This window comes from Carassius auratus, unplaced genomic scaffold (assembly GCF_003368295.1).
Source record: "Carassius auratus strain Wakin unplaced genomic scaffold, ASM336829v1 scaf_tig00215316, whole genome shotgun sequence".
In the NCBI taxonomy this organism is placed as follows: domain Eukaryota; kingdom Metazoa; phylum Chordata; class Actinopteri; order Cypriniformes; family Cyprinidae; genus Carassius; species Carassius auratus.
Genome location: NW_020528035.1, coordinates 1,773,043 through 1,789,495, shown reverse-complemented (window position 1 = coordinate 1,789,495; position 16,453 = coordinate 1,773,043). Strand labels below are relative to the sequence as shown.

General features: G+C 38.7%; 1 protein-coding gene across 1 annotated transcript in view; it reads right to left on the bottom strand.

The window, feature by feature from the left end:
- rgs3a (regulator of G protein signaling 3a) overlaps positions 1 to 16,453 on the bottom strand; it is a 170,523-nt gene that overhangs the window by 105,980 nt on the left and 48,090 nt on the right. The window contains exon 10 of the mRNA XM_026259999.1: positions 9,938 to 9,981. Coding sequence (XP_026115784.1) covers positions 9,938 to 9,981 — 44 coding nt within the window. The remainder of the gene's footprint in view (positions 1 to 9,937; positions 9,982 to 16,453) is intronic.

Below are 16,453 nucleotides of genomic sequence, written 5' to 3'. Positions count from 1 at the left end.
TTCTTAGAGCTTCAGTTTAGATGTTGACTGTGTACGCAGTATACAGCAAACAGCAATGTATCTCTTTAGGTTTTGGGAATTAACTTAAGTGTGTCTTAGGGAGTATATTATTTAATATGAGTAGTAGTATTCCCCAGAACTACAAACTTTCCAAGCCTATAGGATCAAATGGTGCAAAATAGTTTTCAGAACATTTCAAGTGGAGCAGAGAAGACTGCCACAACAATACAGATGACAACCATAAACCCAGCAAATTTGCTGACAAGGGCCACAGAATCCAATAACCACACACTTTCCTGAAAACACAACCCAAGGAAGAAAAATAAATAAATAAATACATAAAAACAGAGCCAGCTGTAATATATCAGAGCACTAAAGGCTGAGTGAACTGTAAAAAGATGCCCAGGAGAATAGACCTGTTTATTGTACTATGCTTGGATGTTATGGGTGGATTACAGTCTCAGAACACAATGAATAATTAATGCTGTCAAACACTTGTCTTACCAAGATTACATTTATGACCACCCATTAACTGACACTGCAGAACAGTGGATTGCTGTATTTTACCAGCAAACAATCAGGGCCTCATAATCTGCTTCCTTCAGTCACAAAGTGTTTCATGTTGAGAACGAATGTTGATTGCATCAGTGTTGGCCAAGCTACAGGCACTATTTATATATTTTGGTCACACTTTATTTTAAGGTCCAATTCTGGCTGTTAACTAACTATTAACTTTTTTCTAACTTCTAACATTGACTAATTATTGCTTATTAATAGTTAGTAAGGTAGTTGGTAAATTAAGGTATTGGGTAGGATTAAAGGGATACTCCACCCCAAAATGAAAACTGTAACGTTATGAAGCGAGGAGAATACATTTTGTACATGAATAAAACATGAAAAAATAACTACTTTATTCAACAATTCATCTCCTCTGTCTTTCTGCATGATATACGCAGAAAGATGCATATAATACAGAATATGCATTCTAATAACCAACTTGTTTAAGGTCCCCTGAATTGCCTTGAAACACGCATCGTTATTCTATGTGGTGATGTAATTTCAACTGAAACAGGAAGGAAGAGCAGGGCATATCGAGCAGCCCTGCCCCCTTTGTAAAGTAGCCAGTAGTGTTTTGGTTATGTATGCCTTTGCCAGAGATATTGAGCTAGGTAAAGCTGCATTTGACAGCCACATTCTAACAGATTACCCCTTGAATTCAATATGAAACTCTTAGTAAAACACAATAGTGGTCATAATCATACTGAGGGAGTGTAGTTTAATAAATGCCGACTCTGTGCACTCCGCATGATCTGCTCTGTGCATTCGCTTCTGCCAAAGTCTGGATGTGTGCTGACGTATTTCACATGAAACAATGTGAAACCAGACCTCATTTGCACCATTCAAAAGTATATTTACACTGTCTGAATCATTCCCTATCACCTACACTGTGCACTATGATGCATTCACTTTACAGGAAATACTACACTGCGAACAAATGACTGATTTCAGCCAGCACTTCAGCGTGTATAGTTATAGTGCAGGAGGAGGGCGCTTCAGATTCTAGAGAGCAGTTGATTGGTCAGCAGATTTGAAAAGAAGATGAAGTATGATGTGATGTCAAAAATTTGTTAAGCCGTTTTTGCAGTAGCGATGAACTGCAAGATTTGAATATCTTGTAAATGCTAATTTTGTCACTGTTTTGGAGCACAGTGCATTATAGACTAAACTTCAGACTAGCATGTTGATGCTAACACCTGAAAAACATTTAATGGGGTCTGTAATAGTGATAATTGGTCCCTAAACTTAAGTGTTAACTGTATTTATTTTTTTATTTTCTGCAAAATACATAGTAGTTGCCAAAGCTCCTCAATTAGACGATATAAATATTAAACTAAATAATTCCATTAAACCATTAACCATTATCCATTAAAAGTGATAGTGTAAATAAAACCAGGAACACAGCATTTGGGCCTGCTCTACATCTTTAAAAGAACTGATCTACTGTCACACTACTCAATGTTATGCGATGTAAAAATGTAATTTAGTTAGATACACAGAGCGAAAAAAGAGATGATTTTTTATATCTGATGCTGCTGCACTCTCACTCTTCCTGTGTTCCAACTCTGTCTTTTTAAAATCTAGGTTAGGGCTTCTAGGCCTGATGTTAAAATAACTGGACTGCTTGCTACTATACTTGTGGGGTGCTTGGCGATTGTGACCTGAGATGAGAGAAGCCCATCAAATCCATTTATTAAACTAATGCTTCTGAGTACAGCACAGGGAACAGCAAAAAAGCACTGGAACATTTTTAACCCTTCAGTTGTTTTTGAATCCTGGGTAATAGATATATGAGGGGTTGAATGGAGGGATAGTGAGTGAGCACAATTTAGTAGAAATATTAAAAGAGTATCCCGGAAAATAGTCTCAACAAGTGACTTAGTAAAAACAAAATTGCCATCATCTCACCCTCTTTATCTGCTAACCTTGAGGTAAATTTACAGTTTTGTTAATTTACTTCTTTATGGCAGATATACACTGTAAACAAAACTGAAAAGGCTTAATGTGTAAAAATAACAAATACAATTTCTAATTAAGTTTAATGCTCTTTGATAGTTCATTTTACAGATAAAGTTACTGCAAGATTGTTGCATTTTATGCCAGCTGCTTTTAAGGTAAACTAAACTTAGTGAAGAAAATACAAGTTGTGCTTTCCAGTGTCATGATGCAATGGTGCTACTAGTTGGTTGCCCACACCCATGCCAAAAAAAAATCACAGAGATTCACTCTAGATACTAAATTACCTCCATCCTTGTCAGTTTATGGGTTTGTCAAGAATGAAAATTTCATAAATGAGTAGAAAACAGCAAACCACAAGATTTTAGGTCATTTGTAGCACAAAACAAGTTCAATTCTACTGGTGTGAGTGTTGCTCAAAGTATAACCAAACTAACTACTCTAAGTCCAGTTCAAAAACAGAACCACTTCTGGTTAAGCAAGCATTTTATAACTAACTAAACACTTATTAAGTCAAGATTTCACAAATGCAAAATACCCACAATAAGTATCAGTTTTCACACAGAAATTGCTCCCGTTTCTTCACTGTAAACTAAACAACACGTCCTCAGCACATGAAAACCAACAGTATGCATCTTACCCCGCTCTGCAGATCCTCAGGAGACAGCCTGGTGCAACGGGATCAATGCAAGCACACAGTGGCTGTGTTTTACAGGCAAGTGGCCGTGTGCACACAGCGCTCAGGACCGCACAGCATCTGAGAGTCAGGGGGTGGGGAAGTGGCGCTCCCACTCGTTGCCTGCATGCACACATTTTCCAGGCCTTGAGAGGCAAATGACTAGGCCGGCTAATGTCAGCCCAGGAGTAAATGCGTTTCCATTCAAACATCTGCAGTCAGTGTCAGATAAAATATATTTTGAACTGATGATCTTTTGAATTATGTAGTTCATGCTAATCCAGCCCATGATAAACTGTTTTGCTTTCACAGCCAGGGTTTATTTTAAGGCTGATAATGAATGATCTTAAATAAATTCCTGTCTTGATTAAAAATAAAATCTTGTAAATCTTGTACAAGCTCTGATACTGCCATTGATTGACAGGTGTAGTTTACAGACATGCAGCCAAAGCTGCCCTCGATGGTTTACAGTAGATGTTTTAACAGGCTGCAATTAAATTAATCACAATTGCTCTTGTTGTCAGGATCATGGACTGTCTGTGTTGTATTTTTGCTCCCTATGTGCTCTATTACTTTAGATTTGTGTTTGTTCATTGTTTTTTGATTATTCTGATTATTAGTTGATTCCCCACACCTGTCTATCCCTCCTTATAAGCCCCAGTCTGTTCAGTTTGTTTTTGTCCGTTCTACTAGATGGATTGTGTGTATTTCTGTTATTCCTTGGATTAAATCTCTTGCATTTCCTCGTTCCTCGCTATGTGCTATCACAAATCGTGACAGAAGAACTAACCGAAACATTAACCTCCATATCTACTTTCCAGTTTTGTTTTTCGTTTTTTTTCTCTGTGATTTTGTTTCCATTGTGTTTTCCCATGGATCCTGTCCTTCACCAGAAAATACATCCAGAAATCTCTTGGGGCCCACACCAGGCTGTTCTGAGTTCTGGCAATCCTCACCAAATGCTGGCTACAGAGCCCACCACGAGGGAGAATTTTGCAGATGGTGTGAGCGCGGAGAGGAGTTTGGCTGAGTATGAGCTGAGTATGGAGGGTGAGCTTCAGCCTTGGTTGGGCGTCGACCTGCCATCGCCTCTGGACTCCTCTCCTCTGGCTGCGCCTCTTCACTCCATCCCACCGGCTCCGTTGGGATCCTTCCTCCCGCCAGCTCCAACTTGGTCCTCAGTCACTCTACCTCCTCTGTAGATCTCTGCCTTGGTTGCCAGAGCCCTCGGCTCCACCCTGCCCGCCACGGATCCTCAGCATCCCCCTGGCTCGTTGGCTCTCCATCGCCATTGCGGGCTCCTCCTATATGGCTCCTCCCTCCAACGGCTCCACCGTGGATCTACATCATGGCTGTGGCCTGGGTCGAGCTGGAATGCTGCTCCGGGTCCCTCCATCATCTCCTCCCTGGTCTCCATCTGTCGTCCTCCTCCTGGATATCTGTCCTCCTCCGGAACCTCCTCCTTAGTTCCCACCCGTGCCCACCCCCCTCCTTCTGTTGTTTCTATGGTGTGAGGACGCACCTTCTGGGAGGGGCATAATGTCAGGATCATAGACTGTCTGTGTGTTTTTGCTCCCTATGTGCTCTGTTATTCTAGTTTGTTCATATATGCTCCCATATGTTTGTTCATTGTTTCCAGGTGTTTCTGATTATTAGTTGATTCCCCGCACCTGTCTGCCCCTCCTTATCCAATCCTTATTTCATTATTCATCAATTAAGCGCCAGTCTTTTCAGTTTGTTTTTGTCCATTCTACTTGTTGGATTATGTGTATTCCATGTTATTACTTGGATTAAAGACTGTGTTTACTGTGAAATCTCGTTCCTCGCTCACAAATCACAAATTGTGACACTTGTATAAAAAATATCACTGCATTTTGAATCCTTGCCTTGAGTACAAACAAGGTGTAAACTTCATTAGTATACAGTATATTTATTAACAGAATTTTGGTATCTTTAAAATGCTTTGCAATATCACCCTATAACATATCATACTAGATCCTCTTAAATAATTCTCCTCAATGTACTCTGAAAAAACTCTTATGGACATACTTATTTTGATTTTGCTTCTCCTCCCGACTGGAATTATTAGCTTAATTTTGTCCATATTTTGTTTTAGTGCAAAATAAATCATAGGTAAATAAAAAGTGCATAATTAAAACGGTCCTGTCAGGCAGTATTTGTAATTAAGGAAACAAATCTTAATTGACTTGCCTGGTTGGAAAAAAAAATAGTGAAACATTTAATATTTCTGAATTCCTAGGTGTAGAGTGCTACAAAACATATGAAAGTACATCTGATTTGAATAAAAGACTTGATTGAGTAGCTTGAAACAAAATTCACTTCAACCCCTTTCTGCATGCCTCTGCAAGGCTTGTGTCATAATATATTATGAAGGTCGGGAATCATGTTATGTTTCTGTCATCGATTTGAGTGCTAGTTGCAGCTGTTTGGCTCTGTAGCTAGGTACTGACTAAAGAGGACACCGGTTCCACTGTGGTATTTTAAGGTGCACTCAGTAATTCTTTTCATGTTGAGCTGGCTGATATGACACTCATATTTGAGACCAGTTTAACAAACAAAACCATGAGTGTTCCCACAGCAGATCTAGCCAGGTGGAACTGGGGGAGGTGTAGGGTTTTACTTAAATGTTACATTAAAACAGCATTTCTCAATTCCAGTTTTCATGCCCCCCCAGCTCTGCAGATTTTTTGTATATCTCTAATCGATTCAGATTTTTGCTCTATTTGAACATAAGTGCCCTGCAAAGTGGACATCACAATATATTCCGCCATGATTCCAGTTTGAAGCGAACGTATATGTTTCATTCAAAGGGCAATGAAGTGTACGAGACATGAATTTTAATTGTTTTTATTTACAGAGGTATATTATGTCCTACTTCCTAGTATATTATGTCCTAGTAAGTTTCGTTTGTGTGTGAAGACGCTGCACAGCGGAAATCCTTGAATGAATGTTCCGAAGTGAAGTAAACTTCAGTGGATTTCCCCTGCTCAGGGAGTAGGGAGCAATGAAAACTGTGTAGGGACCATATCGATCGCAACACAGTTCATGCACGTAGCTCTCTTCTAACGAGCTGGTTATCTGATCTAATCAGGTGTGTTAACAAAGAGGGATATGCAAAATATGCAGAGTGGGGGGGGGGGGGCTGGAATTGGGAACAGCTGCACTGAAATGACTAAAATGTTGCACAAGCCATTTAGTAAATTATGTGATTGCTAGCAGATTGCATGTGAAGGACCTATCAGCCTGCATCATCTAGTGCGGTGGTTCTTAATTAGTTGCTGGTCAATGTATCTGATGTTCATTAAATAATATTAGCTTTTTATTTTAATATTGTATGCATTGTAGTTAAATAATGGATCATTTTTGTAAAGTTTAACCGTTTATTCTAATCAATAACAAATGTTTTAAGTGATCATCCTTATTAAGTGTGAACAGGACACAAATATATAAATTGTTTACCATCAGTAGCATGTTCTTCCTCAAAATTGATGCAGTTTTATAATAACAGACTGTACAAGGAAGACAGGAATGAGTGAAAAAACATACAGACAGATTTTTTTTTTGGGGGGGGGGGGGGGTTGTACAGATATCTCTCTCTCACTCTGGCCATTCTCTCTTCTCAGGGATGGAGCCTGCTTGTATCCATAACTCAATACAACAGATGCCTGCTCCTCATCGATCTAATAGATCAGTGGATCTCAATCCTGTTCCTGGAATTTTTTTATCACTGATGAGCTAGTACACATCACTGGGAGTATCAAGGGATGCTATGATTTTTTTAGAGCAGTACAATGTACATGTAAGGGTGTCACATATCTCAAAAGGAAACACTTGCATTGCATTGATTCTGTTTGCAATTGTATTATAAACTTTAATTTAGTGCATTACACAATGTTTTAGCAACGTGTTTAAACAAAATGCCCTACACTCTGTAAATCTGAGATCACACATTACATAACATCATTTCCAATGTGATGTCTAGGGTTGTCCCGATCAGGTTTTAATATCTTTTATATCACATACTTATATCTGATGCACAATCCGAATACATTAAAGTTATTAAAATCACTCCAGTGTATACAGAGTTGCGCAGAGTTGTAAAAGTAATATATGTGTGATATTATATAATAGAGCATAATATAATATATAATTATAATATACACTCTCTCTCTATGCACACACTATATAAAGAATAAAGTAGATGTAAATATGACAAGATGGTAGACATTTTAAACAGACTGTGTGTGGCCACAATTATGAATATGGGACTGCTGATATACAGTAAACCTCTTGTATTTTATATGTATAATAAGTAGAATAATTGCAATATGGTTAGAAAGCATGAAGCATGCAGTGTCAGACAGTGCCTGTCTTGTCAGTCAAATCCAAAGTAAGACGCAATCCATAGCAGCATGTAATAACAATGTTTCAGGGTCTGATGGCAGATAAAAGTATACAATAAATGAATGAGAAATTGTTACAAAAATGTGCATCAAATACATTGGACACAGAAGCTTAAATGTGTGTGACGTGCTAGAACAGACCTTGCTGGTTCTCACACGTCATGCATGCACATTTCTTCTTTTATTTTGGTTTATTAGAGTGTCTTTATCTTTTAATGGCGGTTGGCAAATCCACTCAAAGGCACATACCACCACCTACTGCACAGCACCGGCATGACCGCTGAAGAATCGGGAACCTATACGATCAGTTAAAGGGATCATCAGACTCAAAATTCACTTTTACGTTTTTTTAACTGAAATGTGCCTTGGCAGTGTGTGTACACAACCACCCTTGTAATGATAAAAATTCACCCATGTTTTTTATTTTGTTGTTTTTTAAATCATGAGCATTGTCTCAAATCAAGCTGTTCTAAGATTATTGGCAGAGTGGCGTAGTTCTGCACAGGCCCCTCCCATGATTATTGATTGACACAGATATTTCATCACAGACCCACCCTGAGTGAGCTGTCAACAGTCCGCCACTGTTTTGATGCCACAGCAGGTGTAGACAAGAATGTCTCCTAAGCGATTGAGGTGTTTTGTTGGGATGTCTCCCAACATCTAAACTCCTGAAGATGCAGAGGATTACTTCTGTCTTTGAAGGAAAGCGCCCCGATCTACCCATGTTTTTTTTTTTTTTTTTTTTTTTATGAATCTTTGCAATTCACCTTTCCTAATAACGTGCTAGTTAGCAAGTTTCACAATGAATGCGGCTAAAGCTAACAGTCTCTCAGAGAACTGCTCATCACTGCACAGAAGAGAGGGGTGGGGTGATCAGTGCACATCAGCATTTAAAGCAGGGGTGGGGGACGTTGATCCTGGAGGGCCTGTGTCCCTGCAGAGTTTAGCTCCACCCTGAAAAAAAAATCCTGAAGACCTTGATTAGCTTGTTCAGGTGTGTTTGATTAGGGTTGGAGCTAAACTCTGCAGGGACACAGGCACTCCAGAATCAACGTTCCCCACCCCTGATTTAAAGGGAACGCACCAAAATGGGTCACTGTGAACAGAGCTGTTTAAGACAAGGTTAAAAAGGTGTTTTACACTACCATTGAGAACCAAAGTATGTTATAGACTTTTCATTAAGACCCTAAAGAATCATATCAACTTGTGGAAATTGGGCATCAGATGACACCTTTAAATAATGTGGTTACACTTATTTTGATAGTCCACTTTAAACATTCTACTAACTATAAGAAGCTTTGCAACTACATGTCAACTTATTCTCATTTATTTGTGACTACATGTCTAACTAACTCTCAGAGTAGACTGTTAGGTTAGGTTTAGGGGTTAGCAGAAGTTGACACCATAATAAAGTGTTAGAAGATATTAAGCAGACAGTCTACTAATACTCTAATGACTGCTAGTTGGCCTATAGTTGCAAGGTTACCTACTGTTAGTAGAATGTCTAAAGTGGACTCAAAATAATGTTACAAAAAAATGCTTGTCGGCCACCAATCGCAAACCTTGAGATCCACTTATATCACTAGTGACCTAATTTCTATTTGTGTGATAAATGTTGCTCTAGTAGTGTGTGCTCTTGTTTTTGTGACATATCAGGACACAACTCTGTATAATGACATCGGTATGACACAGGTATTACAAGGAGAGGGTGACTTATGAGGACATAACCCATGTCCCCATTTTTCAAAATGCTTATAAACCATACAGAATGAGTTGTTTTGAGAAAGTAAAAATGCACAGTTTCCTGTGAGGGTTAGGTTTAGGTGTAGGATTGGTGTAGGTCCATAGAATATACAGTTTGTACAGTATAAAAACTATTAAAGCATTACTTAAAAAAAAAAAAAAAAAAAACGTGTGTGTGTGTGTGTGTGTGTCTGTGTATGTATGTATGTATGTATTTGAACACAGTGATATTTACACTTTTTATCATGACTTGTTTCCCTTGTTCCTGAGCTCTTCATATAGCAAGTACAATTCTGTACAAGGTGAATTAGCAAACAAGTTTACATATAGTGCTGGGAGGCTCCAGGAAGTGTTTAAAAAACCCTGATGTAAACTAGTAGGGGTAATAGTTAGTAGAAGTAATAGTAAGTAGTACCGGCATCAAAACTCCCACAAAATGTTGTTTAAAAATAAAAATAATTTAAACTAAACCATTAAAAAAACAAAAACATTTTAACCTTTCAGGCATATCATTAAGAACAATACATAAAGTGTTGAAAACATCATCATTCCAAGGCAAATAAACAAAAGTGTAACTCACCTCAGTCATGTGTATCAAGTAAAATCGCAGATCTTCACAGTGATCTGAGAAAACAAACGGATCATAATATTTAAGAAAGGCAACACAGTTATCTTTATAACATACTAAACATGCTATGCACTTGAAGTGATCACTCTGAAGGGGTTGACCCATACCAGTGTTGGGTAGGGGTGCTCCGATCATGATCGGCCGATCGTTAATGCGCATCTCGTCAGTAAAGCCGGTTCTCTAATCAGCGGTTAATTCCCTCAGGTTCGTGATTTCAGATAGCTGTTACTACACAGAGCCATTGTTAACTGAGAAGATGTGCTAATAAACGCTGAAAATGAACGTGGATTTGCGCAGATCCTCAGTTAACAATTGCTCTGTGTAGTAACAGCTGCTCGATGTGAAATCACGCACCTGATGGAATGAATTAACCGCTGATTAGAGAACCGGCTTTACTGACAAGATGCACATAACGATCAGCCGATAGTGATTGGAGCACCCCTAGTGTTGGGGGTAATACATTACAAGTAATCAGATTACTTTTTTCAAGTAACTACTAAAGTATTGCATTACTTTTAAATTAGCAAAAACATACCGGAGTTACTTTTTCAAACAAGTAATGCAAGTTACTTTGTTTTCCAATTTATTCACTGACACCTTTCCTTGAAGGAAATTGCAGAGGTATTTTCTTCAGTCTGAGGCTTATTAATTCCACTTTTGGTGTGAAAGTGCCTTTACAGTCACCAAAAATGTAACATTTTTTTTGTTTTCTATTATTAAAAACTAAAAAGCAAACCCAGCCCAGGTGACAAAAAGTAAAACTAAAGTAATATAAAGTAACGCAATTAGTTACTTTTATTTTGGAGTAATGCAATATTGTAATGCAGCGGTTCTCAAACCTGTCCTGGAGTACCCCCTGCTCTGCAAATTTTGTGTGTCTCCCTCAATTATCACACCTGATTCAACTCATCAGCTCATTAGTGGAGTCTGCAAGACCCAAAGTGGGTGTGTCAGACATAGGGAAACAATACAAAATTTGCAGTGTTGGGGTACTTCATGAAGAGGTTTGAGAACTCCTTTTGTAATGCATTACTTTTAAAAGTAACTTTCCTCAACACTGTCCCATACTTTGGGCACCTACAGTACACAATGTTACCCTAATAACATTCATGTTTAAAATTGTTAAGAGGGTTGTAGCAAGTCCTCTTTGTTTCTTTAATTCACATGTATGTGAATCTGTATACTGTCTTTTCATGTGGTAAAATTAATAATAATTATAATAATCACTCCGCCAGTATGTACCTGTAATGGGCATAATAGTTCCCTATTTTTCGGTCACTACGAGTAATGTTGTGAAACATTAAGGGTCTAACTTGGGAGCCCCTATCACCTATGGGTTTAAGAGTTTGAGAGGGTTTTATGAGTTTGTTCGCTAACTGGAGTTCTTCTACCTGAGAAGACCCCTGAATATGCCTGATAAGATTCATGCTTTCTTTACTGCAAGAAAGGCTGGAGCATAGGCTGTCACCCTCCACTTTAAAGGTGTATGCCACCGCAAAACATCACAATGCAGTGGACAGCCAGTCCTTAGGGAAGCACAAGCTGATCATCAGTTTCCTGAGTGGAAACTGAAGGTTAAATCCTCCTAAGTCACCCCTTGTGCCCTCCTGGGTGCTCACCTCCATCAGTGAGCAAAGAGTGCCTTTTGTGCATGCCAGCCTACTCTCACATTGTCCTGAGACCCCGGCCTGGATACATCCCTCAAGGTTCCCACTACTTCCTTCTGGGACCAGGTGATGAGCCCGAAAGAGCTGGTCCAGCCTTGGTGTTGCTGTGTCTCTACACCCCCCGCACATATACACCTGAAGCTCTGAGCAGCTCTCTGCTACAGAGGTCAGCAGAAGGGAAAGGCTGTCTCCACACAGAGGTTGGTCCACATAATTTCTTCCTGTGTATTGGGTAATAGGTAAGTGGTGGGAAGACTGGATCTGTGTCATGCTTGCTGTGTCATTCCACCTCACAAGAGGATTCGAGTACCTTTCTTCTCCCAGTGGAGTTCCCCAGATGCCAAACCCTGGTTGAGCATCCTCCAGCACTCCTGGCAGTCAAACTCTGTGGAGGAGTCTGATGCCAGGCCCAGTACTGGCGTTAGTGTGCCTGGAGCCCCAGTCAGCCCCTGTACCGGGCTAGGTGTCCATATGGCATGATTCCCTGTAGGCAATCCCATATGTGTATTCTTCCAGGGTAAGGTTTCCCTTGTGGTAAACCTGTGTCTTCCCCTTGACAGTTCTGCTCTGTTAGTCTTTGCTGGCAGTAGTTTCATCCATACTCCCAGGTAGGACCTGTCTCAGAGACCCATGCCATATGAAGTACTGCCCCCTGAGTCAATCCATAATAGTATTTCCATGTTACCTTCCTGGATGTGGTCTCCGTAGTGACCTTCTCCTTGAAAGGCCTAAGAACTTTTTGTGGACGGAACAGCAGCATCGCCTACTTCAGCAGGTATGTGCTCTCCTTTTTGCCCTTCCCAGCACCAAGTACAGCTAATTTGCACTGTGGCATTGGGAAGGTTATGACTTATGCATAGCATCTGCTTTAACATGGGTCATAAACATTTGCAGACTACAAGTTGTGAAAGAGTTCAATGGTTGTGGTGCTTTCCGTAAGACCCCTAAAGTTGTCAAGACATGAATAGTAGTGAGCGACAGACAGGTAAAGTCTTGGTTACATTTATAATCCTCATTTCCTGATGTAGGAAAAGGTGACGTTATGTCCCCTTATCACAATCCTAAACCACTCACTGAATGCCGGGACACGTTCTTAGCATAAACCTGAATGAGTGGATGGACGCTGTCGCTTTGTGTGCAGGGAAGTGGCTTGACATTCAAAATCAGTTTGATTTTGAATTTGATTGGTGTTTTCTCTTAAACGTAGAGGTGATTTGGGTTCCCAAGTTAGACCTTTGCATAACAGTGTGAGTTTTCACCTTTCCTTTGCCTATTTCCAGTGTTCCTTGGTTCCTGTTTGTCATTTGTTTCCATAGCTATTCATTAGTAAGCACTCCTGTTTGTCCTTTATATCATCATCACTGTTTTTTTTTAAGTTCCTCTTGGTTTTCTGTTCATGATCAGTTGTTGATTATGTTAAGTGTACATGGTTACATGCAGGGATTTAAATTAACTTTTTCACTCACCAGCCAATTTAACAAATATGTAACAAAGTTACCGGCCATTCATAACTTCTACTAGACAGTAGAATTTATTTATTTCATATTTTGTTTGGTCAGTTTACAGCAATGATAGAAATGTATATTTTTCAATAAATTGATTTTTACCTTTTAAGGCCATTTTTATATAAAGTCATGTTTTCTAAAAGTGTGCATCATCTTTTGATTCTAATTCTTACATTTAATCAGTCATTTAAAAAAAAAATACATTTAGGCTGTTACCAATCAAATGAAATCAGTATCAACAAAATGCATATTTGCATAAGTTGCATATGAAGGGACATTAAGATGTATTTACACGTTAACGCAGCTTAAAGGGACATGGAATGCTTTAACCTGCAGTTACAAATGCATAAATTATATTTTGGTATTTTAAACATGAAATGTTGACACTGATTTTTGAAATTATTTTTAAAACAAAACTAATTTTAAACGTAAAGTAGGTGACAGCAAGTCACTGTCAAGGGAGTCATTGTGAATTAACCGAATCATTTAAATGGGTGATTCTTTCAGGAACGAAACACCGTCATGCTGCTCAGAGACGCAAAACAGTGCTGTGGCTGTGTTTGCAATGATTTTTGTTGGCGTATGAATAGACTGAATCATGCAGTAAAAGAACATACTCTACATGCTAATCGCTTATGCCTGTACTCTGTAGTGTTTTTTTGGTTTTTGCAATATATTCGATAATGTCATGATGTCTCACGAATTCAGTATTTGTACTAAACCTTTTGTTTTGGCTTCAATGAACTTGAGAAATTAATGAGTGAAGATAACTTACAAAAAGTAACCCACCAATTTGGCTAGTGATTTGACACCATCACCTGCCACAGCTGATTTTTACCTGCATTTGGTGGGTGTTCATTTAAAATCCTGGTTACATGTATGAAATTTGCTCATTAAAATTACCATAGTTTTGAAACTTGCTATGTGTCTACCTCATAACAATTTAGATTTCTTCTAATCAAACCATATTCTGAAGAACCACTGCCATATAAAAATTATAAAATAAAAAATAGGAAAACATTACAGGAAAGGGCTGCGATATTAACATTATTGCTGAATAGCATGTTAAATTCTAGCTACACAGAAAAATAAGCTAAGAAATGCTTATTGCATTTCACTTATTAGAAAATCAAGACTTCACATTATTATGTTATTTTAGTAGCATTAAAAACAAAATGGTTATTTAAACAGAATAAATTCCAGAAAGTGAGAGGGCAGATTTTAGTGAGTTCTGAACAAAACTCTGGTGGTGACCAATCTAAATGCCTCTGTTTGGCCTCTCTATTCAAAAGCTCAGTGGAAACGTGTGATTGGACTTAAGGCTCAATGATGAAAAACACATACAAATAAATCTAATGCAATGTGAGCAGATCTAAATGAAATGCAACAATCAACACTTTTCATTCATTTAGATTTAGTTTAATTATTGATTTACCACTTTATCTTGAAATGGGGGAGGGGGTATTTCTGCCTCAAGCCCCATTAATTTCCCACCCTGAAGTATTCACTTACTGTATGCAGAGTATTGTACCCTTTACTTGCAGTGCCCTTCAAGATTCATATAATTCATATATATGCTGAGTTTGATGTCCTCACCATATTTCCCCCCTCAGACCTTCACACTTCCCAAGGTTTGTGTTTCGATTTTCAGGTAACCATCACCAGCTGCCCATCAGATTGTGTCCCGTCCTCTCTCAGGAACTCTGTGTCACTCACTGGTGACAGATTCATGGCAGCCTTCTCTGATTGGTGCCTGTTTATTCTGTCCCTCAGACCTGAGCGTTTTATGAGCCTATTGAGGGCTCAGCACGTTCAGTTGCAGAGTAAAGCTTTGATTAATCCTTCCGTAACACATACTAAGGTGCTTTATTGAAACTTGACTAAACTCTGAGTGAATGCAATTGCAATCAGACTTATATAAAGATTATAGCTACACTGATAACACTACACTGGTAACACTTTACAATTTACAATAAGATTCAGCTCATTCAAATTCATTAATGCATCAGATTAAGAAAGGATGAACAAATTTTTTAGAGCATTTATCTAGGCTAATGATAGTCCATGTACAATTAAGATCATACATATAACATGGATTGGTGGATGGATGTTTGGTTGCAGTTGCTGCTTCTAATAGTTGTATAATTTTGGAAAGTAAACTTGGCACAGTATGCCCAACCTGTTGCTGCAGTTGAAAGTTTAAAGTAAGGTATAGACAGTATGATAATGTATCAGAAAATACCACTGTATACAATATTTCACAATCACCAGCAGGAGTGCCCTTGATAGCCACCAGAGGGCACTTCATCCCATACTTCTGTCACTCAATCATGGACTTCATTTCCCATAATCCCTTGCCCGGATTATCATTGATTGCATTCACCTGTGTCTCATTTGCCCTGTTAGCTCACACTATAAAAGCCTGGACAACTCTTTCATTATTTGCTTAGTCTTGTATGTGTAATTTCTGCAATTTTAAGCCTTTTGTCCTGGTTTTCCCATGCTTTGGTTCCTGGTCTTGTTATTCTGCCTGTTTTCCGGATTACTCTGTTTGCCTCAGCCTTTACTCTGTCATTGTTGGACTGTTTATCATGTATTACCTTTGCCTGCCTCTGTATTACGTTTTTGGATTACCCCTTCAGTAAACTACTGAATTTGGAACCTTAGTGTACGTGCAGTTCAGCTGATTTAATATTGATTAATTAGTAAATATTTCAAGTAGACCTACATGTAAGCTTATCTTAACTAATGCTGTAAACTTTAAAGTGAACCCTCTTATTTGGTACATTACTACCAGTGTTGTGGGTAACGCGTTACAAAGTAACGCGTTAGAGTACTCTAATTACTTTTTTCCTGAAATGTGTAACTTAACGCGTTAGTTTCGTGCGTAAATAATCAGTAACTTCGTTATTTAAAAAAAAAAAAGTAATCCGTTATTTTAAGGAAAGGAAAATCCGACTGCAGCCTGCTTTTTGTCAGACAGTAGGCCTACTGTGCCACCTGCGGATGTATCAGCGGAGCCGAAGCTCTGTGATCGTAAAGTCAATGGCTGTGATACGTCTGTGCCCTGCGCCTGACCCTGTGTGTGTGTGGTTTTTTTTTTTTCAAACTCCCGGCAAGATGGCAGAGAGGACAGCGTTTGGTTTATGGAAGTACGCACATTATTTTCAATTTGTCAACGAAAAAGAAAAGAACATAACGGTAAAATGCATACTCTGCGTTGGTGAAAAGCTTCTGTCGACCGCCAAAAATTCTACCTCAAATTTAACGCTACGTTTTAATCACTACTTTGAAGA